Source organism: Antedon bifida, chromosome 3 (assembly GCF_963402885.1).
Source record: "Antedon bifida chromosome 3, ecAntBifi1.1, whole genome shotgun sequence".
NCBI classification, from domain to species: domain Eukaryota; kingdom Metazoa; phylum Echinodermata; class Crinoidea; order Comatulida; family Antedonidae; genus Antedon; species Antedon bifida.
In genome coordinates this window covers 22,560,298-22,586,057 of record NC_136228.1, presented here as the reverse complement: position 1 = coordinate 22,586,057, position 25,760 = coordinate 22,560,298, and the positions used below count along the sequence as shown (strand labels likewise).

Sequence of the window (25,760 nt, the reverse complement as noted above, 5' to 3'; positions counted from 1 at the left end):
TTATAAAGAATAAATCTATAATCACAATTAAATTTATAAACAAATAATGATATTTAATATTAGTATAATTATTTCCATACAAAAAGTATAAATAAATTCAAATATTTACACACAAAAATATTGCATAAATGATATTTACAAAATAATTACAAAGGTTAAAAATAAATTCTCTTATATACAAGAATATTACACAAATAATTCTTAAAAACTTAAACGAACTAGGCCTATTGAACAAATGGACTGAATGACAAAATATTTTTTTCAACAAAATAATTCTTTATGTTACATACGGTTGATAAAATCAATTGATGCAACTAATTCTTAGCAAAATAATTTTCTGTTACAAACTTCTTGTAAAAAATAAATTTATGTAACGAATTTCTTTACAAATTTATTTTTATGTAACAAATATTTTGAAAAAATTTATTTTCATGTAACAAATTTATCTACACAAATATTTTTATGAAACAAACTTCTTAACAAATTTATCTTATGTAACAAATTTCTTTACAAATTTATTTTTATGTAACAAATGTTCTTGAAAATATATCTAACATGATATAAATTTAATTTAGAATATGTTTTATTTAACATAATGACAGGTAAATAAAATTATAACACTGAATCATTATTTTTTATATATATATATATATATATATAGCTGTTTTATTCGTATGTATATTTTTCACAATCATAAATGAACAACAACCCTAATTACGGCCTAAATTAAATAAATGTACAAAGTAAATTCAGTATAATATATTTTATTTATTTTTGACAACTATCTTGACAACATTTAATTATGTTTTACGGTAATTACTATATTCAAACTGTGTCATCCTTTGTAATTGTCATTAGCTTCTGTCGGAACGATGGTTTCTTTTCTTTGATCATGTGGATTTCCAATTTCAATCCATTTCTATATGGCTAATCTGCAATCATTAGTTTCCGTTCGCTCTTTTTTTTTTTTCTTATATAAAATCTCTCACTATACTAAGGATTAAAAATTACATTCGGCTCCGTATATTCACATTTTTTTTTTTGACAAAATTAAATGTTAATGTTGTAACTTTCTAAACACAAATAAATCACATAAATAATAAAAACACATTTCCTGACAAAATTAGTTTCTATGTTACAACTTCTTTTTAAAAACAAAAATAAATGTTTTAAGTTGTAACTTTCTTGGTAATTACATCCATTATCATTTGTTTTGTCGAGCGTTATGGTTGATTTAGAGGAAGTAGTTTTAGTATACATTGAATATAAATTGACGGGGTTAATTGTTTTGGATTCACCCATCCTCCAGAGTACTATTCGTGCTTGTAAAGAGTTGGAAAACAATTTTAATGTGTTAGAATTGTGTAAAGATATTTCTTCGGAAGCGCTGTATTATGTATTAGAACAAATGATGAGCGATAAAAAAATAAATGTCGGCAGATTTGTGACAGGACTCGTTTTATGTACATGTGTTGCGAAACAATGTGACACTGAAATGCAGTTAGAAAATGTAAAACGTGTCTCTTGTGGATTTTTCAAGGAAAAGTTTTCGTTATTTGAACTTCGTAATGACGATAAATCGGTTAGTATGTTTCTTTTTTTTTGTTTTGTTCGTGGGTATTTTAACAAATATTCTTAAATTATTCATTTTATTTATAATGCGCGTGTTTCGTTTACTAATTATTTTAATTTTTTATTTTCGTTCAGAATTTGTTTCTGTGCTTGAAGGGAGATGTTTTTTTCAGAGTAGTAGCATTCTTAGTGACTGGTATGGTGTTAACGCTTGTTTTTTGTTGAATGTCTTCAGATGTTTCCTCTAGTCATCAAAACAAATTATTATGAACACCATATTGTATTGATCTCTCTAATTAATTTTAGATGTGTTATCATTTATCTAAAATGTATATTTCTCAATAATAACACTTTACTTTATAAATTTGGTAAAAATACATTTATAATATGCCTTTTTATTGAAACCGTCGTTACATATCGTGCGTCTCAAATTTGTTTTCTTTTGTGTGCGTTTTATTTTTTTAGCAGTACCTATTGTGTCTTTCTTAAAAGATTTAAAATTGAAAACACGTAGAAAATGAAATTCATTTTGAAATAAAGAAATTGTATTTAAATTTAATTAATCTATGCTTTATACATTTTGTATGTTTATTTTTGTAATATTACTTATTATATATAAAATATAACTTTACATTACAGATCTATTGTACTGTTTAAAATTAAAAGAAGTAAACAGAATATTTATAATCACAATCATTTATTATGTGTGTTTTAAATTAAGTCGATAAATAAATTTACCGTGAATTAAAGTAGGAAAACTACTTTTACAAATTTACACTGACAGTAAATTAAGTCAAAACATAGGCCTAATTAATTTAATTTCATTAAACAAATCTATTGCAATACACAATTCACAAACATAATAATAATTTAACAGAAAAGAAAACAAATTATTTTCCGGGCCGATTCCTTGTACCATAACAACTAACCTTTCAGGCTCAGGTACAATTGTTTGATCAAACTACATCGGGTGAATAACGAGAGAAGGAATTAAAGTAAGACAATATGTATATAATACGCGTGGAATCTAACACACGTTTACGAATTCTAGTAATATCATTATTACGATGATCGGGAAGCTCTAAAAAACTACAAACATAACGATAAAATGGAGTTTGAGCAAATATTGATCATGCCAACATGAACGGGTAAAACTAAATACAATACAACAGTAATTGAAATTAAAATAAAACACTTGACAAATCATTGACAATAAAACTATTTTCTTTTCAATACGTTCATGACAATACCGCTTGAAAAAATTGCTACATCAAAAATGTTGTTTTTGAATGGTAGAGAGTGAGATTTTGGTTTACGGGTTATTTTGTTAGGATTAGTTGTTGTTATTTTTTCCAGTCCGATTCCTTGTACCATGCTACCAACTATTTCAAAATTGACTTCCTTTGATTTTTGGAAATTTAAAGTCAAACAGTTTGTCTGAATCAAATTTTATACACGTTATTTTTCCCACTACACTTTACAAAACATAATAATAATACTTCAACAGAACAGAAAACAAATTAAATTAAGTCAAGAAATAAATTTACCATGAATTAAAATAGGAAAACTACTTTTACAAATTTACACTGACATAAATTAAGTCAAAACATAATTAACTTATTTCATTAAACAAATCTATTGCAATACACATCACAAACATAATAATAATAATTCAACAGAAAAAGAAGAATTAAATTAGTTGTTGTTATTTTTTCCCGGGCCGATTCCTTGTACCATGCTACTAATTATTTCAAAATTTTTTACAATAAATAAAAAAGGAAGATACAAGAAATGAATTGTTACAAATAGTTTTTGACAGCCGCCAATAATAATGTATGCTAGGTAACCATTACATTTTGATAAAACACAAATACATGTAACTATTATATTTAGAACAATTGTTCATGAATTGTTGCTAATAAGATTTGCGTTCTAAAGTAATCCTGACCTTTTCTCATCTTTTAATATCTCTAAATGTCAGATTTATTCTTGGTAGTTTGATGGATGGTTTTTTAGGCAGCGAATGGTACCAATACTCGTTAGTTGGATAATTCATCAATAGTAAGCTACCGTGTTTAAGATCAACATTTACTGGTTCAATACTTCTTTTGTGTCTCATTCCACGTGTAGCACCATGGCGAAATCTAAACAATCGTGTTTGACCTAATGAAATGGACGCAATTGAACTAAATTTGTTGATATCTTTCTCATCGTCTTTATGTTCACCAATAGAATCATTACCGTCTGCATATCTAGTAAAGAAACATAAAATAAAATAAAAAAATTGTACTGTAATTTAAGCTAGAAAATAAATATCCTTTTTGCACTTAACTTTTTAGTATAAAAACAATAAACCATACAACATAATTAAACACAGTTTTGTGCAGATAAAAAAAGTGAGAGATTCTAATAGTTGACGAAAAGACTGATTACTGATATTGTTCAATTATACAATCTTGAGAGTAAAATTGAGAATAAATCAAATGTACAAAATGTATAAACAATGTAACCATATAGTCTAGTAGGAAGGAGGGGTTACCGTGCACCCCCATGATGTATTTTTTTAATGTACATTTTTGTAATCCTGAATATATATAATTACCATTTTTTGATGTTCCCAAGACGAAATATTGTCCCATGGGGTTTTTTGGGGGCCATTTTGGTGGCCATCTTGGATTTATCAAAATCCTAAATATAGACGGTACTTGACAAAGAGTGATCATAGAGGTCTGATTTTGGTCTTAAATTGTTCAGAATATGCACATTTCTATGTACTATAATGAAAAGTTTTCGTTCAAAATGGCCGGAAATGCCACTTTTGACCTTTGCCCTTGTTTTTACATAAGGGTCATATCTCGGTAACCCCTGGTCATAAAGATTTTATTTTTGTCATAAATTGTTCAGAATATCCATATTTATATTAGCTTTAATGAAACATATTTTTGAAATTTGGCGGGAAATATCACTTTTGACCTTTGACATTATTGCACGACGATTTTCACAATATTTTTGACTATTTTTGTATTCGTTCTATATCTTGACAACCAGTGGTCATATAGGTTTGATTTTGGTCTTAATTTGTTCAGAATATGCACATTTCTATGTACTATAATGAAAAGTTTTCGTTCAAAATGGCCGGAAATGCCCCCTTTTGACCTTTGACCTTGTTTTTACATAAGGGTCATATCTCGGTAACCACTGGTCATAAAGATTTTATTTTTGTCATAAATTGTTCAAAATATCCATATTTATATAAGCTTTAATGAAACATATTTTTGAAATTTGGCAGGAAATATCACTTTTGACCTTTGACATTATTGCATGACGATTTTCACAATAATTTAGACTGTTTTTGTATTCGCTCTATATCTTGACAACCACTGGTCATATAGGTTTGATTTTGGTCTTATATTGTTCAGAATATGCACTTTCCTATTGTAATATAATGTTGTTATGAGGTACTTTGTAAGGAAGACTCTTTACTCGCTTTGCTGTCGTAACATATATTATTTATTCAGAATATACTTGATACAATAACTGAATAACTAACTGACTAAGGAACAGAGGATTAGTGATGCTGGCTGTAAGGTGTGCGCTCCGTGAAGTGGCTGTAAGGTGTGTGCTCTGTAAAGTGGCTGTGAGGTGTGTCTGGGCTCTTCTGAAACTTGGGGGTATATCGGCTTCGGTTCATTTACATATGTCACTACGTAATCTGTGAGGGTAACGATTGGTTCTAAGTTGGTCCAGGGGTGTTTAGGTGGGAGTGATTAACGGTATAATAAGGTATTTCAATGATGGATGACACTGTCAAATCTGTACTTAAATAGTGTCAATCTCTCCTGGTTTAACGATGGGAAAGGTCAAATGTTAAACTAAGTGTTTTCTTTAGGGATTCTTTTATAAACTAATGGTCTTTTCAAACATCTGGACAAACTCTCCTCTGGACTTCCTGGGTCAAGTTTGTGAACTCAAATGCAAAGGTTGATTTCTTAATTATAAAAGTAGGCCTATATCATTACATTACATCCCTCTGTTTCCCTTTTTTTTAAAAATCTATTTAAAATATAAAAATGGTTATAATAGTGGCATGCAAAATTAAAGTTATATAAAAGGAAAAAAAACATGATTATACATATAAGCAAAAATTGAGTTAGCCAAAACCATTGACTCTGAAGTGTAACCGTATCACTTTCACTCTCTCTCTCTTCTCTCTCTTAAAAAAAATGAAATTAAAACTGAATTTTGTATAAAATTTCCGGAATTTATATAAAAATTTGGAAAAAAAAATGTATAAAGAACAAAAGTTTTCTTCAAGATCGACATAATTGTGGGTCCGTTGCTTTGGAGGCATGCTACACTCGGATTACCGAAATAAAGACATCACAACGGTTGGGTTTCCCTAAAGAACATCGGTCAAGAAGGCAACTCTTGTTAATTATGCACTCTAATCTATAATAACGGTATTCGCGTAAATCAAACAAAATCGGTCAAAATAAAAATACAAAACTTAAAAATGGTATGTTACATTGAACATACAACAAATCGTGCGACAACTCATCGCATTCTAATGGCCTTCAAACATAAATCAATCAAACTAAAACATAAAACTCAGGAAAACTGTGGCTGATTAGCCTAAAATCAATAATTGACTCAAAATATCAAACTTAATCACTTAAAACTTTAAAAGAAACAAACGTGTGTGTCCCGTTGACACAAACTTATCCACAATATATCGTTATTATCACAACTTTATCACAAATTTATCGATTTAAGCATTTATATTCACAGGTAATTACGATTTCAATCGGTCGACAAATTCGACTTTTGTACTCAATGTCAAAAAACAATTAAAAGTACTAAGAAAATCTCCTGTTCTTGTATCAATTAATTAATGCTTGAGATTAACGACTCAAAGGTTAAACAAAATATTTGTTACAAAATGATTGTCGTTCTTTTCAATATCTCAATATATCGATCATCAAAATTCAAAATTAATCATTATCAAACTCGTTACAAAATCAATACTTAATCATAATTTCAATTCTCTTTTAACTGAAATCACATCGTTACTAAACAAATCAAATCAAATACGTAGACTATGCTATCATTAATTTAGCAAATGTCGTAATAAAAAAATTCTTGCAAAAAATTAAATCAGTAACTTGTTGCATTATACAAACGTTTTATGAATCGTTTTGGCGATCCACTTATCGGTATCTGTTTATCATTAATAATCTCTTTAATCAATTTATCTGTATCGTTATATCTGTCGATATTCCACCAAAATTTTCGAACATTGGATTCATGTTTTGTTTTATCGGTGTTACATTTGGCTGAAGTCGGTTTAGAATACGAAACTAAAACTTGGAAATGTCCTGCTTTAAATCTACCTCGGTTTAATGTCATATTTGAATCATTAGGTGCTGTCATAATTAGATTAGTTTGTTCCTTAATTTGTTCTTCTTTCATTTGGAATGGGGCTGCTAATCCCATGTTATTCTCTACACAGTCAATGTAAGGTTGCAAGTCAAGGGGTTCTACTTTAGTTGGATGTGTAACGATATGTGATTGCAATTGGGTGGGTGTCCTATCATGTTCGTCGACAAATTCAAAATTGGTTTCGTCATTTACTACATTAATGGTATTCTGAATTTTCTCGTTATTATCAGTGGGTTCATTCAACAATTGCTTAAGTTTTTGGAGATGTGTAAAATTTTTGCGTTCTTTAGGCGTTCTCATAAAACAAGGTTTCAGTCTGTTATAATTGAATACGTCGCGAAGTATTTCTCCTTTAATCGTTGCTAGGATGTAGTGTGTTCTGTCTAGTACTTCATGAATTACTAATGGTCCGACCCATTCTGCGGCGATTTTCTTTGAATTTGCCGTTAGTGAGGATGATGTTGGCTTGTATAGATATACGAGTTGTCCTACTGAGTAAATTGGACTTTTTTCTAAGCGTTGGGAAATTTTCGAGTTTTGGACGTTTTGTTGTGTTCGCTGTAATTGTAGCATTGCATTATTACTATAATAAAACATTTTCATACAAAATGGCCAGAAATACAACTTTTGACCTTGTTTTCACCTGAGGGTCATATCTCGGTAACCCTTGGTTATAAAGAATTTATTTTTATCTTAAATTGTTAAAATCATACATGTTTCTATCCACTCTAATGAATATTTATTTCAAGAAATGGTCATAAATTTTAGTATTGTCACATTTAATCCTTGACCTCAATTTTAATATAAAGTTTGCGGTACACCACGTATATTAGTTCTGAAAAGAACTGTTGAGTTTCTTGACGTTTCGATCAATATGCTTTGATCATCGTCAGGAGTGAGGACCTCAATTTTCACAAAATTCTTATATAGTAAGAATTTTTCTGTTTTCAAAATAAAACTATGTATATGAAGGTGTACATAAATTACTCATTTAAAACCCATTGAACACTGTCCTGTCACCATTCCCATGGTTCATACCAGTGTAAAACGGACCTAGGGTGACCACATGCTTCTTTTAAACATCAGGAAATTTTCAAATAAGAGGACGTGGGTTCATTTAACCCTCCAGGGTCAAATGTATAGAGGACATATTCCTGGCCAACTTCATGATATACAAATTTATGTTTCTGTCAGGCCTCGTCAGACTGAGATTCTGACCGCCGTAAAACGTTTAGAAGCCTGCACTGCTGAGAGTAGGACATGGATGGGCTTAAACTTCCTCAAGCTTAATGATGAAAAGACCGAGGCGATCATATTTGGAGTGGAGTTGCGTTCAATTTAAGATCCTGCTGCTGGTGTTCAGATGCCTGAATAGTTGCGCTCTCCAATACCTCTCAGAATTATTGACAATCAAGGAGAGAAAGCGAGAACTAAGATCTAGTAATCAGGTGCTACTGGATATTCCGAGACGCAAACATAGTTGGGAAGATCGGACTTTCAGTATTGCTGGACCTAGGTTCTGGAACCTCCTACCTTTGAACATTAAACAAACATCATTATTGAGCACCTTTAAGTCACTATTCAAAACTCACATTTTCTGATATAGTAAGGGGATACATCTTCATCGCTAACCAGAGATCGGTCTAATTGAACCCCGGTCAGCACCAGTTGTGTCTCGGTCATCCCGGACTCAGGCTCCTCCTGCCCTACTAAATTAGATCTAAAACAATCTAGGTGGCATGGTAAAGGAGAAAAAGGGGATTAATATGCTTTATTAAACAAATAAGTCTTAAGAAGCCTCTTAAAAAGAGCCACCGACTGTGCATCTTTAATGTAGTTTGGAAGAGAATTCCAAAGCATAGGAGCTGCATAAGATAATGCACGGTGACCGTATGAAATGGTCTTCACTTTAGCAGGAACAAGACGATTCTGAGAATTGGAACGAAGATTGCGACATAATGATTGTTGAGTGAGAACATTGTCGATGTACCTCGGTGCAAGGGCATGAAGAGATTTATATGTGAGTAGCAATATCTTGACACGCTCCTTTACCGGAAGCCAGTGCAGTTCATGCAAGATAGGTGTTATGTGGTCTCTATGCTTAGTTTGACACACTAGACGAGCAGCACTATTTTGTAACATCTGTAACTTCCTAAGCAGAGTCTTGGGCAGTGCGACATGAATACTGTTACAGTGGTCCAGACGTGATGATATAAAGGCATGCATAAGTCGTGTAGTTGTTTCCCTATCCAGAAACCTACGAATTTGACCAATCTTCCTAATTCCAACCATAGCAGAATGACATGTTAGCATCCATCCGCAAGTGGGAATCCATGTAAACCCCAAGATTTCGAACTTCTGGGGATGGTTTAAGTTCTATACAGAAGATGGTGTGTATGTCTTTCAAACATGCAGAGATTTTAGACATTGTATTATGAAGATTACAGGGTGAAAAATCCAAATACAGCTGCTGTGTATCGTCAGCATAGAGCATGCAGTTTAGACCATGTGCATTTATTAATGATTCTAGTGGAGTGGTGTATAAGATAAAAAGAAGGGGTCCAATAACGGATCCTTGAGGAACGCCGCATGACAAACTGCGTGATGATGAAATGGAACGCACTTTGATGGCATATGTGTGAGAAACTAAACGACTCAATCCAAGTGAGGACCTTGCCAGAGATAATATACATTGATTTGAGACGATGAAGTAGAAGAGAATGGTTGACAGTATCAAAAGCAGCAGAATTCCAATAGAACTAAAAGAACTTCGTGACCAGTATCAATGGCCCTAATCAAATCATTGTGCACACGGACTAGTGCTGTTTCAGTACTGTGGTTGGCCCTGTATGCAGTATTCCAGCAGTTTCCGATAAGTTTATTCTCTGCAAGGTAATTCTGAAGCTGTATGCTTGCAATTCTTTCAAGCACCTTGGAAAGAAAGGAAATGTTTAAGATCGGCCGGTAGTTAGCAAGTATATTGTGATCCAGCTTAGGTTTTTTAATTATATGAGTGATGATGGCGTGCTTTAAGTGTGATGGCAATGAGGTTTTTATAATGGATGTTATACACATTATGAGCTCATTTATGTGGGTTTTCAGCAAGGATGTAGGAAGAGGATCAAGGTCACATGATCGTGTGCACTGCAGGTTCCGGAGGTAAATCGACACTTGAACTGACAAAGATATGGTCGTTGACCTTCTGAATTTTATCTCTAAAAAAATCAGCAAACTCTTCAGTGAGGGCATCTGGTTCAGCATATGAAGGCAAAACCATCACCTGGATCTGTAAGTTCGTTGACGAGATGAAAAAGGTTACGCTGATCGCATTTCTGAAAACGAGTAGTGTGATACTGTTTCTTTGCTTCAGTAAGGTGTAATGAGTAGTCACGACAGGAACGATGATAAGACTGTTTATCAGTACTGCTATTTGACTTCTTCCACTTTCGCTCTGCAATACGCTTTAGACGTTTCTCACTCCGAAGTTGGTCGTAGTACCATGGGGCATGGGGACGTAAAGTGATTTTACGGTCAACCACAGGCGCATGTTTGTCAAGAAGATTTCCAAGAAGAGAATTGTATTGTTGGACTAGGGTGTTTAGGCAGTCAGAAGGATTGAGTAACAGTGATGATGAACGAATATCATCACAGAACTCAACGTGATTGATTTCCTTAAGCTTGCGCTGCTGTCTGTGCACAACAATAGAAGGTTGACGACTCAGGTTGACCAAAGCAGTTAAAGCCATATGATAGCAGTCAAGAGCCGATACAAAATTACTGGAGAGTGCTTACATAGGAAAGTGCACATTTTAAACAATATAAGACCAAAATCAAACCTCTATGACCACTGGTTGTCAAGATATAGAACGAATATAAAAATAGTATAAATTATTGTGAAAATCGTCGTGCAATAATGTCAAAGGTCAAAAGTGATATTTCCCGCCAAATTTCAAAAATATGTTTCATTAAAGCTTATATAAATATGGATATTCTGAACAAAAATAGACAAAAATAGAATCTTTATGACCAGTGGTTACCGAGATATGACCCTTATGTAAAAACAAGGTCAAAGGTCAAAAAGGGGCATTTCCGGCCATTTTGAACGAAAACTTTTCATTATAGTACATAGAAATGTGCATATTCTGAACAAATTAAGACCAAAATCAAACCTATATGACCACTGGTTGTCAAGATATAGAACGAATACAAAAATAGTCAAAAATATTGTGAAAATCGTCGTGCAATAATGTCAAAGGTCAAAAGTGATATTTCCCGCCAAATTTCAAAAATATGTTTCATTAAAGCTAATATAAATATGGATATTCTGAACAATTTATGACAAAAATAAAATCTTTATGACCAGGGGTTACCGAGATATGACCCTTATGTAAAAACAAGGTCAAAGGTCAAAAGTGGCATTTTCGGCCATTTTGAACGAAAACTTTTCATTATAGTACATAGAAATGTGCATATTCTGAACAATTTAAGACCAAAATCAGACCTCTATGATCACTCTTTGTCAAGTACCGTCTATATTTAGGATTTTGATAAATCCAAGATGGCCACCAAAATGGCCCCCAAAAAACCCCATGGGACAATATTTCGTCTTGGGAACATCAAAAAATGGTAATTATATATATTCAGGATTACAAAAATGTACATTAAAAAAATACATCATGGGGGTGCACGGTAACCCCTCCTTCCTACCCTACTAATAAGGAAGCTTTGCATTATTTAATTATAACAAATATAAACATATATAGATATATAATAAATATGTACCTGTTAACCAAAACAAAATTGAAGTAGAACCCTGTGACTTCTTTCAAATAATCTCGAAGATCTTTCAGGAACGGTGGCCATGGCAAGGCTGGCACTATATTGCCTGAATATGTGTATGTTAAACCCGTATCACCATAAGAAACCTGTCAGAGTTGAAACATACTATTAAAATGTTTCTCTTATGTATATACAATTATAATCAGTTGGATTCTGGTTAACTGTTAATATTCTGTTGCATAAAACGAAAACAGTGCTGTAGGCTTGGTTAACTGTTATTCTGTTGCATAAAACGAAAACAGTGCGGTAGGCCGGTAATTAAAATGTAAAAATGCATCTTTTTAAACGTAATAGTATGTAGCCTACATTAACGTCATGAACCCATGAAGAAAAAATAAAGAGAAACTAACCTGTTTTCTAGGTATATTAAACCATCTACCAAACACTTTCACCTTTGCAAGATCACCTGTAAAATATTCAATCTCTTCCTCACATTGTTTATACAAAGTATCAGCTGAGCTTTTATCAAGAAGTTGAATGTAATCACAATCTAAATTTTCTCTCGATATTTTGTGCACTGGAAACTTAAAATATGGGGAAATCATCTGCTGCTTATCTGATTTGATTAGCTTCCGAGTGAAATCTATTTCATTACTTTTACGTGCCTCTGTTGGTTCTTTTGTGTAGTCATCCTTTACCTTTTCAGAAGGTACGTTGCATTCTGTGGATTTTCTTTTGGAATGAGTGAAACCAACTGTTGGATTATAGGCATTCATTCTGGTGTTACAGAAAACTTTACTATGTCAAACACCCCGTGTCACTGCATTAAATTTCTCCCCTTTGTTAACAAATCCGGAAGATGGTTAATTACCTGTCGGTAAAGTTCAATCAAGACATACTTATTATTTAACTTCATTTCATTCTTATCTTTTTGTTTTAGTCATTGTTATAATATCCGGATCAAATAACTTATGTCTTTGGATTATGTCGGCATACAACAAGCAAATACCTCAATTAACTAGTTTTAATTAACCAGGTGCATCTTTATTGTACCCTTTTTAAAATTACCGCCAACAATCCTTTACATCCTTACCCAATGTTAACCATTGTATTATTATATTCGAAACATAACACCTATTGACTTCAACCATTGTAAACCAATTGTTCACAAGCAACTAATTCATCAAATGATATACTCTATTGTCCCCATTGTTAACCATTGTTATAATCACGACTGACTATACCGTATACCTCTCTACTGCCATTCATCATGAATTTTACGTGAATCGACTCTATTCAATCACTTGACCATGCGCTTGATATCAGTTTTGCTTGCATTTCAGGACTAAAAATCAATGCCCAAAAAAGCGACGCTCTTTGGATAGGCTCACTTGCGTTTTGCTCTGAAGAAACAGAACGAATAAAATGGAAATTACACCCTGATAATTATATTAAAATTTTAGGACTAGTATTCAACCCGAACTTTCCTATCGAAAAAATCAAAATAAACTGGGAAAATAAAATGCAACATATAGAAAAGTCAATCAGAGCATGGAAAGGTAGACACCTATCGATGATTGGCAGGAATATTATAGTAAAAACGTTATTGGCTTCCAAATTAACATACCTTGCTGCTACAGTTATTATACCGAACGAAATCGTAAAACAATTAAACACAACATTTTTTAACTTCATATGGAATAGAGCCGAATGTGTTAAAAGAGGAGTAACTTTTAACCGTGGCGGACTGAACATATTTCACCTTCCCTCCTTTTTAACATCTATTACCCTATCATGGATTAAGAAATTAGCCGACAACAAACAATCAATGTGGAAAAATATTGCCCTATACTTCCTAGATAAAACAGGCCTAGGTTTAAATATTTTTAAATGCAAATGCTCAATAAAACAAATGAACAAAGAGTGTATAAAAATAATCAATTATCTTCCAGCTTTTTACTCACGACTGATCGTTGACTGGTTCAAACACAATAATTATTATATTAACCACAACGTCATAGAGCCAATAAATGAAATTATATGGAATAATGCTAATATAACACACTACGGCAAAACGCTTTACGATCATGAATTTATCAAAGCCGGAGTCTTAACGCTTCGGGACATTTACAACGTTGATGATACCTTAATTTCCTCAAAACAAATGTTAGAAAAAATCAACCACCCGAAAACATTGATTACACTTTTTTCAATTCATAGTTGTATCCCAGCTGACTGGAAAAACGCCTTATCTTGGGACAAACTATTTGATCCTGTAATCCTTTTTAATAATGTCTGTATTGACAAATGTACTCCAAAAATTGTTAGAGAACATATTCTTTCAAAAATGTATTCATTACCAAAATGTCAAAATTATTGGGAACGGACGTTTGATAATTATAATTTTAATTGGGAAAAAATATGGCAACGAATAACAGAATCTTCCAATGAAGCTCAGTTAAATGTACTGTCATGGAAAATATTACACAACGTATACCCAACAAATAATTATCTGTTTAAAATAGGTAAATCAAACAGCAAAATGTGTAATAGCTGCAACAAAATCAGTGATATTAACCACATGTTTTACTTCTGCAAACGGGTATTTCCAATATGGAAAAAAATCGATCTAATCATCCGTTCATACCTGCAGATAGACATAACGATCTCAAACTTTCACGTAATTTTTGGTTTTGAATGTCTGAATAAAGTTCATATGAAAACTATTAATAATATTATAAATATTACTAAATTATGTATCTCTAAATTTGTATATGGTAATAATAACGATATCTCTCAGATTGTATACTTTGAACTAAGAATACGCAAATATCCAATCGAAATAATTAATAGAATCTTCAATAAAAGATTACCTGACATTTTTGTTCGATGATATTTGTGTATAGCCTATTTCTTCATAAAACCTTGGATTGTATGCTTATGTATGGTATAGTGATATGTGTTCAGGTGTTTGGTACGTTTGTATGTATGATGTATTTGTATATATATACACACATATATCCGTATATGTATATCGACCTATATGTGTTTATATATGTCTAATTTAAAAAGAAATTATGAATGTAAACAAAGAAAGAAACACCCAAAAAAATTGAAAATTAAGAAAAATATGTTAATTTTAGGTATATAAGATTATAAAAGAAAGAAAATGCATTAACGTTAACATGTATAAAAATTAATTAAAGATAAATACGCATTTTAAGTAGTATTTATTTTCAAGCAAAAGTAAGAATTAAAAAGATAAAAATTGTTAAAAAGAATATAAGTATAATTTATATATATGATTATAAAAGAAATGAAATGCATTGATGATGACATGTATAAAAAATATCAATCAATATTATCAATTGCATAAACATAATTATATTACTGTTTTTTTTTTAATATGATGTTTGTTTGAAATAAAAGTGGGATGATCCCACATAAAAGAAAAAAAAAAAAAATGAATTTCACGTGCGAGAGTAATATTTCCGGCCATAGGAGTGCCAGTGAACTACATTTGTTTCCGTCGCAAGCCGCCACTAAGGGGTGGGGGCTGTAAATACTTCGTGTTCGATCACGACCACACCCCCCCCCCCCACCCGCCCCTCACCCCCTACAAAAATAGTCTGTCCCGCATTTTAAATCTCTCAGGTTGGTAAATATGGTGGTCATCGTTAAATTGGTTATTACAACAATTAAATACTTAATTAAATACAATAAAACAAACTCGCTCTAAAAATAACAGAAATTGCATATTTAACTTGGGACTTTGTTTATGTTTAATTCTAGGTTTGTTATATTGGAACAAAATTAGAGCAGTAAAAAAAGAGCATGCTAAAAAGATGAATCTGTCATTGAGTAAGATGAAACTTAAATTGAATTAAAACCGACATTCTTAATAATCATACTTAGAGATGCAAATCATCAAAATAATATTTATATGAAATTTAAACACTTTTATAGCCTATGCATGTACGCTTGTGCCATGTTATGCTTTTAAAAAATTATCCAGTATAGTATGACCCGTGTCGGGTATTTTCTTTTTAATACCCTCGATGGAAAATTCCCTTGATCATTTTTTATATTTATTAATTTATATCTCCATCTTTTGACCTCGTGTTATTTCTTATTAATTGTATATGGCAATTGAAATAAAACCTTAAATCATACTACAGAAGTACACCGTAGTTTATCAAAGTAGAAGTGCGAAATAAAACACGAAAGAGAAAAAAAAAAACTTTACAGTAGGTTTCTACAATATACAGCAAATAGTATCTTTGAATACAGTTAAAAATCCATGGAATAAAATATATAGAGGGCAGCAATCAGGAAATCATTTGTATATACTGTACTATACTGTGTACCTGCAGTTTTTCAATATTTATTATAAATTTGACCGCAATTACCCACAGTAAAATGGAATAGCCCGTGCTATTCTTTAACAGGCAATACCTCAAGCCAAATACAATATATGTATGCCTCACTCTCAGCGACGTGCTGCAGCAAACCGCAATTGGCGAACATCGCAAAGATAGCGATAATTACTAAGCTAGTAAATTAAACGTTACAATCATAATATAAAATATTAACAACAATTATTAATATTTGCAAGTAAATATATTAGTTTTACAACAAGCAATGAAGTAATACTTCAAATTATGCAATATTAATTCAGTTATTTGTAAAAATAGTACGACTGTTTTAACGATCGTATTCGATAGAATTGTAAATAAATAGCGCCCTCAATAAAAAGCGCAAAGTACCGTACACTCATCGTCTGATATCTGTCGAACGTAGTCACATCACCGACTGTTCAACGATCATTTTCAATATTTATTCTTTCACAGTTTAAGTTTTCGTTTTGACGTAAAAACTAGTTAGAGCTCTACACACCTGGTAAATAAAACTACTTATTTAACTCTGATGACATTTGATGTGGGTATTTTTGGCATATTAAGATGCCTAGGCTCTAGCCAGAGAGAGAGATACACTGAACTACCTGTACTGTTCATAGAACTTTATTTACATTATCATTTTACTGTATTTCATTGTATTATTTGTGATAATTGCTGATTACAAAAATTACATAATTAATTAGGCCTAGGCCTACGAATAATACTAATTATGGATTTCCATTCTGAGTCTTTATTAAATATTTGTAGAATTTGTGGAATAAAATTCAAAATTTCTGACCGAAAATATGAACTTAAAAGCATCAAAACACAAACTTTAAATTTTCTAAACATTAAAATTGTTAAAGAAGATAAAAATGTTCATCCATCATATGTTTGTCATACTTGTCAATCCGCTGCATACAAACAAACGACATTGATTACACCTTACATCTGGAGACAACACAATGATTTGCCATGCACAGCTTGTTATCTTTAGGAAAATCAACAGAAACAAGGTCACAGGATAAAATGCAATAAAACAACTTTCATGCAAGATTTAAAATTCAATTCATTATCCGAGCAATTCACCCTTTATGACCAATCAGCACTGTCTTTGTTTCAATGTTCTATTTGTAAACGTATTCTGTCGCTTGATAATGTAGAAACTCAGTGTTCCCACCATTTTTGTATGTACTGTCTCTGTCAATTGTTCTGTACTCTTCGACTACGTAAATTCCCATGTTTTGCTTGTGCATCACCGATAACATTTGATTTGAATGAAAAAACCATCGTTACTGGTACAACAATCGTTGCAAACGGTTGTGTGGAAAATGTCTGAAGTATAACGAGTAGTGCAGTCAGCATAAATGCACAACAGAGGCTGAGCAACAGTATAATGCTGTAACCAATGCAATTAAGACCATAAACAAGGAAATTGTTGGCGATAAGATACCCGAACCTGTCCAGCAATTTGCAAGGAAGTTGGTATCCAAATCACTAAAACAAAAAAAAAAAACAAAAAAAAGAAATTGAGTTACCAACAAATGGAAGGGTGATTTATTTTTTTTTAGAAAACCACTGTACCTAAGTACAGAGATTTTATTGAATAATGGGCAAATCAAATGAACCTAAATATTATATACAATAGTACAGGCCTTGTCTTTTAAGGCGAGTGAGTGTGATCACTCGCCTAACACACTCCTAAACTGCCCTTGAGGAGTGTAGTGATTTACAACACCCTTAAATTTGGTAAATTTCTACACACCAAAGCACCAAACAGCACCCCTAAATGCATTGCGGAGTGCAATTTGTAGCACACCTACAATTTTAAAAAGAAAAGGCCTGATATTATATATATTTTAGACATATTTTTATTACCGTATTTATTGGAATAAACTACCCTGCCACACAATATTGTATTACAACACATTCCCTGAACACGAATAAATACGGTGTTAAACTTGGACTATAAATCTTGTAAATATAAAACATATACTTACAGCCAATGAAAATTACTACTATGACAAAAGCTACAAAATCCAGCAGTTGTGTTAGCAAAAGAACCCTCAGTCGACGCAGCCATGAATTATCAACCATACGAAATTCAATATCGCATGATTCAGCTCAACTTCAATTTAATCATGAAATGCAATCCACCAATTGGTATCATTGATGATGTTGACAGGTCACTGGCCATCAAAGCTGACTGGCAACAAATTCTGAAACTGAGAAGGCAAGTATGAAAATTAAGAAAATAGTGCATAAAATAATATATCAACATTTTAATTAGCTATATTTTAAAATGTCATTTTACAAAAATGTATTATTGGTTAAATTGTTATTCTAAATTCTATGTGAAACCAGGCGTGATAGCATCGGAAGGCAAAATGCGAGATCGCCAATCCGATATTGTAGATGGATATTTACATGGTTCCATGGAAGAATTCATCCTAAAAAGCGATGCAGCAAATGCCGAGAATGGATTTGCAATATTTTCTGCCCCTGTTGTGTGGGTGATTAATATTGAGAAGTTGATGTTTTCATACTTGGACCACCATCATGAGTAAATAACATGCTTCTTTTTGTAACTCCAAATTTCTGCAAACATTAAAATAAAAATAAAATATTGTATATTTCACTTAAACAATCTAAAGTTCTACAACAACGAAGTATGGATCAAATTTGGAGGTGACAAAGGAGGCGGCAGTACGAAATTTGAACTGCAAATTTGCAGTCTAGAGAAGCCAAACGCCCTTCGCAACATTATTGTTATTCTGATGTTTGAGGCACCAGATTATACCATCAACATCAGCAGGGTATTTCCGGATGTATGCGAAGAGGTCGTGAAACTGAATGGGACTGAATGGAGGTATGTCTTCAACATTAAAATCATTTTAACAATCTGTTTTTGTGTGTGCTGTATTAATTTAATTTTTTTTTCCTTTAAGGGGCCACAAAATTCGTCTGTTCTTCTTTGGAGACTACGAGTTTTTATCACTGATGTATGGCCTCAATGGACCAAATGGTAAGATACAGTATCTTATTTAATATGCATTTAATGTGAATTATAATTTATTGTATACAAACCTTAATTGTTCTTTCATATCTTTCATTAGGAAGGTACTGCTGCCTCTTTTGTCACCATACAAAACATCAGATATATGTAGAGGTGATGTGCCAAAAGACCACAGGTCTATAAAGACATTGAATGACGACTATCAATTATTTGAAGATCATGGAATGGTAAACTCCAAGGAGGTATCCAGGAGTGTAATCAGAAAAACAATGGTGCCTATTGACATCGACCATGTAGGAAATATATATATATTTTGGTTAAATCATGTTAAATCAAAATACCTCCATGGTTAAATATTGTTTTCATAGTTATGCACTTATCAATTGTATGACTTACCATATTGAATGAAGTGCATCATTTGTCCAATGTGCGTCCTTTAGGTGACCATGACACACATTATGAAGGATGGTAAAATGACACACCACTACTTGGTTTGTTTCTTCCTGAATCTTGCACGAGGGAAATTAACTAGGAGGTCTCATTGTTCATTGATGTCTACTATCATCCTTTCTACCACAACTCCATGATGATGCTGCTCACCAATTTGTATCATAATACAGTCGGACACTTGTACAACGTACTGAAATGATAAAGTAATAGTACTAATATAAAATCTTGAGGTTACATTTGAAAATGTGTTATTAAGCAACAAATTCAGCATTGATGAAGCAGATGTCGGATATGCAAGCACAAATTTCCCACCTAGAAGATGAAATTCCGCTTGTATTTTTAAACAGCAAATCCGAAGCATCCGCATCTGATTCTGTGAAGACAAAAATTATGAGTATTGCTGAAAAGTATTACACATATTCTGATTGCATAATTAATTATTCAAAAATAGTTTACACAGATTATGTATATTTTTTAGGAAACAAAATTGAACAAAGATTTGAAATACCGAACTGGGCCAATTGTTTGTGCAATGGAGGAAGTTCTTTAACAAAACAAGGTTCCTCGTCAAGCCTATCATGGAAAGGCCTTTGTAGGCAACCATGTACACAAGTGTTGCCAGGTGATTAAGAAAATACTACTACTTAAGATAGTATACTGTACAGTAGCTTATATCAAATTTAGTAGCAATATTATTAAACAGTAAGTGTATGTTGTAATGTTTGAATATTTACCCAATTAAAATTATTGTTCACATGTTGATATTATTCACCAGCTAACGACTGCATCAAACCAGGTTCTAGAGGAACAAAGCCAAGATATCCCATTTGGATTTCTTGGAAAATTGCAAGCACGCCTTAAGAAAACTGAAGAAACTTATACACCCATCTTCCACCAATTTCCCGAAATACACAAGGCAATAAACCATACCAATACAATGACTGAGAATTAAATTGATATTGTTAGTAAGAAAAAAAAATGTTAACTATAAAATCTGAATTGAGTTTCTATCACTCAGCTGCTTAAGCAATATGCTTATTAAAGAATTAAATTTAAATATTAATTTACTTACAGCTTCAAATATATCAGACTTCATGTCCAACTGCAGAAAATTGGAGATCAACATATCTCCAAAACTGCACATGCTCGAATTTCATGTTGTAGAATTTTTAAAGCGATGGCATGTTGGAATCGGTTTGTTGAATGAGCAGCGGGGTGAACTGATTCACTCGTCATTCAACAAGAAAAGAAGAAGTCTGTATGGTGTCAAGTCAGCTCTGGCAAAAACCATGCCGGTGATGAAGAATCACTTAATCTTCACACAACCTGAAGTGCAAGCAAAGATAAAACATGTTGTGAAAAGGAAGCACAGTATGTATTTTAAAATACCATCAGTAAACCTTTGATGATTTTGTAGAAATAATAGTATTATCAAAATATTTGTTTTTGTTTGCAGATGCAGAACAGTAGATGATTGATGTGCTGCTATGTCAACTAACTGTAGACAAAATCAATCTGCAATATTAGAAATATCTGTATAAACAAAATTTAGTTAGTTGTGCTTACATACATTTATGCAGAGCAGTAGATGATTGAAGTGCTGCTATGTAGACTGTAGACAACATCCTACATTTCTTTTTTCTTCACTTAATTAGTGTTTAATATAAATATTCAAACAAATGTTAGTTTATATACATACCATTTAAACAGTATCTGAATATTGATTGAAGCACATCCATGTGTTCTGAAAAATATTATATGTTCCAAATAGTTTTAATTAATGGAATCAAAAAACAGTTTGACATTTGTTAAAATGTCAAGACATGTTTTGATCAGTAAATATTAATTTAACAGCAGCGTTGTCAACTGAAGTATTTATTTAAATAGAGGGACTATGCGTACAAAACAAAGCTAACTAAAGTAAAAAGTACATATTTTTTTCCTCACTTACTTAAAAAAAAACAACTGTTTAATACTATAAGTATTAATACAAATGGTTATAGGTTAAATAATATACATACCATTTAAACAGTATCTGTTATATTACTGAATTCATTCCTGTAATTGTGGATGTATAGTATGAGAACTGTCATTTGATATTCTTATGCATTCTGTACCAAAACCATAGCATCCTTTGTATTGTCACTTTTTACTGCGACAATATTGATTGGAGCACATCCATGTGTTCTGAAAGAAAAATATTATATGTTGCAAATAGTTTTAATTAATAGAAATTATCATAAAACAGTTTGACATTTGTTTAAATGTCAAGACATGTTTGGATCAGTAAATATTAATTTAATAACAGCGTTGTCAACTGAAGTATTTGTTTAAATAGAGGGACTAGGCCTATGCGTACAAAACATTTTGACAAAGCTAACTAAAGTAAAAAGTACCTATTTTTTTTCCTCATTACCTTTAACAAAAAACTGTTTAATACAGTATCTGTTATATTACTGAATTCATTCATTGTACACTACTACTACTGGGTGGATATGATAGCCTAGGCCTACTACTATACTACTACAGTCTAGGCTAGGCCTAGCTAGCCTAGCCTACAGTATCTAGGCCTAGTATAGTGGACATCATCGCTGATTTAATCATTATTAATTACCCAGTCCACCCCATCCAGATGGTGGATATCCATCCTAGGCCTAGCCTATGTTAAGTTTTAAAAATTTAAATTAATATTATCAACTAACCTAAGCCTAGGCTAGTGTCATTTTTTAAAATCATTATCTTATACAAGCCAAGTCATGTCAACCTGCTGGTAAGTGGACCTGACTACTTCAAATACGGTTCACGTCAAACTGAAACCTTATTTTGACAATTCTCGTAACAATTGTCTACCAAATAAAATAAAGTGACTAGCAACTAACTATATATAAATATCCAAAGGATCCTATCCAAATTTAACCATATTTTTGCATTGAATTATTACTAATTTTAAGCATATTTACACTCTAATTTTAACCACTCGCCAGGCTTCGAAGAAACAATCTCAGAAAAAACATGGCTTCCGGGTATCAGAGCCATATATATAAAGAGTTACGACATTGAAAATTAGAAGCCATTTTTGTGTCAAAGAATTCGCACGCTGAGGGCGCGCGCGTCTATTTTGTATAGCGTTTTCCTGTAGTTCATGCATTATTTTTAGATTTTTTTTGTCTATGAAATAACGCTTATATTCCGTTTTTATTTTAGTAATTAATTTTATTAATGGTATTAATTTGGTAACATATATATATTGTGTCTATAATAACAAAAGAATAAATGCTAGGGCCTACATGCAAGTCAGGATACATCAAGCTTGAACCAATACAAAAAACACACAAATTCACCCCTCTTTTTATACAGTATATGGCTCTCTGTGTGTTTTTGACACAAACTTTCAGAGACTCGTTCATCCTTTCATTTGTAATAATTTGCCTTTATTATTTTAATATTGTCCATACCCTATTCCATATATTAACAAATATATCCACGACACTTTATTATTTTATTTAGTCATCAAAGCATGCATTATGAATTGAAAATATTACATAATTGTTATTAATAGGACGTAGTTATGGGATGTTTCGTTCCAAAATCAATCAATCGAACTTTATAATGTACTAGCGCACGCGCGCGCAATATTCTTTGCCGCAAGTACTTCTGTACGCAGTGCACATCGATATTTCACCGTAAAATGTGCAATTACATTTTTTAAATATAAGAAAAAGTTTAAAGTATTTTCTTGCTCCTATACTTTACATGCATTAACGGAGACAAGTTTGACACAAATTGATCTGCATATCACGTGACTATAATCCAATGTCGTAACTCTTTATATATATGGCTCTGCCGGGTATACTTATAGTGCGCCCTCTCTGGTTAGTTTATGGAAAAAAATCGATTAAAACTATAGAGGGGGTATGACTTTTTGTCAATAACGAAACCACCGTGAGAAAGGTATAAATCAACTTCTATCAACGGACACAAACATAAATGAGATACAGAGATCGTTAACTAAATTATCAAGGTCATTTACCCCCACCCCCTCCCCGATGGTAGAAATGGGTAGGGGGTTAATTTTTTTTAAAAATCTTTATTTTATCCACCTTTTAAATGAATACACATAGGAGACAAAAAAGTATATAAAGAAATAAAAACTTTATTATAAACTATAATCAATCGAAACATTTTGGCTAATTGCCATCCACTTCTATTTAAAAACCTATTTTTCTCGTCTCAACAGGCATGCCAGATCTGCACGGTTGTCTTGAGAGCACAGAACTGTCTTGTTGATTTGTATAAATACCACTGGAGTTGTAATGAAAGGCCGCGGGTGGTGTCAGAGGTTCCGGAAGGCCAATAGGTGGCCATACCCTATTTTGCTTTAACATAGCCCGGACTTCAACCGGACTGTCGGCAAAATTCTGACAATAGGCAGTGTCAGCATTGTTGGCATTAAACTTGGTGAAAACTTTTGATGCCATGCAATGGATAAAAATACCATGATCCAGGAAAGGTTTCCAGTTATAAACTGGGATGACAGTTTCCCCCCTTTCTCGTCTCCACCAGCAAGATGTGGAATGTTGACGAAAGCTTGTGTGCTGTCTCTGTTTGCCCTGTCATTCAAACATGAACTGTGCTGCCGGTTGTAGCGCTGTTTGAAAAGGCCAAAACACCAGTCGGGGGGGGGGGGGGGGCGAATTTGGTGTGCCCAGCAATCATAAATCTTACATTGATTTCTCGGTGTAGGAGGCCATGGAAAGTGCGCCACATTAAGTGCCACATTACATATTTATTTTGCTGCCCACTACACAGTTATCACAATGGATGTGAAGATCAACCTCTTCACCCAAACCGTAGTGAGCAAAATAAAAATGTAAATATGAAATGACTGCGTTAGGGTCTTTTCCATGATCCATACCTTCATCAATTAAGATGTTGACTTGCTGGGACAGCCCCTCGCAGTGAATCCCAAACACACCACACTTACTTGCTCTCAAGAAATAGACTGGGCCTGGCTGCTCGGCGGGGTCATGAGGATAGAAGACTTGAAACATAATAATTAAAAACTGTAAATAAACTTTAACAAAGAAATCAGCTACTCATCATTGGTACGATAAAACATGAAAAAAAAAAGAATAACCGCATTAAATAACCTTCTGAACATGATTTTGATGTGTCGACGTATCTTATTACCGGCCAGTCATAAAAGAAGAGCTGATGGAGCTTCTGTATTATAATTTACGTTCATGTTTTAGCAGCATAGGTGATTTATTATAATGAAAAAATAATTTGGAAAAACTGATGTTAGCAAAACTGACATTAACACGAACCTGTTGGGCATAGTCAAAGCTGTATATCGAAGCGTATTCGATAATAGAAGCATTAGTATAGTTTAAATCACATTCAATTCACAAGGGGAAAAAAGTAGTGAGCCCTCTATCGGCAGTGAATCGTTTTTGCACACGAGACAGCGTGAATAATTACCCCCGGAAGCAACTTTGTTTATTGTTTTTTTTTTATCGACAAAGCCATTATATCTGTGTCAAACAAGGGTGAATGACACCAATGTTTTTTAAACAATTTTAGAGTATTCGAATGTTAAAATTTCGTCTAATTTGTTGAGGCTGTAATAAAACAACCTAACTTTTTGAGAAGGTGGGTTTTATATTTTCTGGATATTTAATTTTTCAATAGTAGTTAATAAAAAAATCTCGTTGGTGTTATTTTTTATTTTTTTTTTAATGGCTGCTTAAACATGTGCCTTTTTGTTGGTTATTTTACTGGAGTGAAAATGGAACACATGGTTGTAGCTAAAATCATTTTTTTACACCATAAGATTAAAAATGTTGCTTTTTAAAATAATAAGAACATTATATAATATATAGGAAAGCTGTTTTTAATCATAAAACTTTACAAAGCCTCTTTTATTTTAATATAGTCTCGCCTAGTTTACAGTTAGGAGAGCTAGGATTTAGCCTGTTATTATAGTGGAGTAGTGCGTGTTCATTGTCGGGCGCGTGTTCATTGTCGGGCGCGCGTATTTATAGGCCTAGACCTAAGGAAATAAAAATAAATGATTACAAATATAACTAAATAATGATTATTATTAA

The 25,760-nt window shown here is 32.4% G+C and overlaps 1 protein-coding gene, 2 long non-coding RNA genes and 1 pseudogene across 6 annotated transcripts; all 4 read right to left on the bottom strand.

Annotated features, from left to right (window-relative positions):
• Positions 1 to 4,464: 4,464 nt before the first annotated feature.
• Positions 4,465 to 4,879, bottom strand: LOC144838632 (uncharacterized). Its single transcript, XR_013611676.1, has 2 exons — positions 4,729 to 4,879; positions 4,465 to 4,545 (listed from the first exon to the last, which is right to left on the bottom strand). It is a non-coding gene; the product is annotated as an uncharacterized LOC144838632 (long non-coding RNA).
• Positions 4,880 to 8,772: 3,893 nt separating this feature from the next.
• Positions 8,773 to 9,303, bottom strand: LOC144838291 (uncharacterized). Its single transcript, XM_078693631.1, has one exon. The coding sequence runs from the start codon at positions 9,301 to 9,303 to the stop codon at positions 8,773 to 8,775; it is 531 nt and encodes a 176-aa protein (XP_078549757.1).
• Positions 9,304 to 16,795: 7,492 nt separating this feature from the next.
• On the bottom strand, positions 16,796 to 21,829 carry LOC144838056 (uncharacterized). Of its 4 annotated transcripts, XR_013611613.1 has the most exons (10): positions 21,675 to 21,829; positions 21,353 to 21,397; positions 20,726 to 20,979; positions 20,388 to 20,594; positions 19,966 to 20,026; positions 19,600 to 19,843; positions 19,275 to 19,380; positions 18,615 to 18,785; positions 18,188 to 18,412; positions 16,796 to 17,684 (listed from the first exon to the last, which is right to left on the bottom strand). It is a non-coding gene; the product is annotated as an uncharacterized LOC144838056 (long non-coding RNA). The 4 variants fall into 4 exon arrangements; XR_013611611.1 differs by lacking the exon at positions 18,615 to 18,785 and having other exon boundaries at positions 21,675 to 21,806; XR_013611612.1 differs by lacking the exons at positions 18,615 to 18,785; positions 21,675 to 21,829 and having other exon boundaries at positions 21,353 to 21,409.
• A 2,156-nt stretch (positions 21,830 to 23,985) lies between these two features.
• LOC144838290 (uncharacterized) lies at positions 23,986 to 25,182 on the bottom strand (annotated as a pseudogene).
• Between the last annotated feature and the right edge of the window lie 578 nt (positions 25,183 to 25,760).

What these genes read in the sequence shown, in the direction of transcription:
- LOC144838291 (XM_078693631.1), bottom strand. Translation starts at nt 9,303, where the DNA reads ATGGTTGGAATTAGGAAGATTGGTCAAATTCGTAGGTTTCTGGATAGG.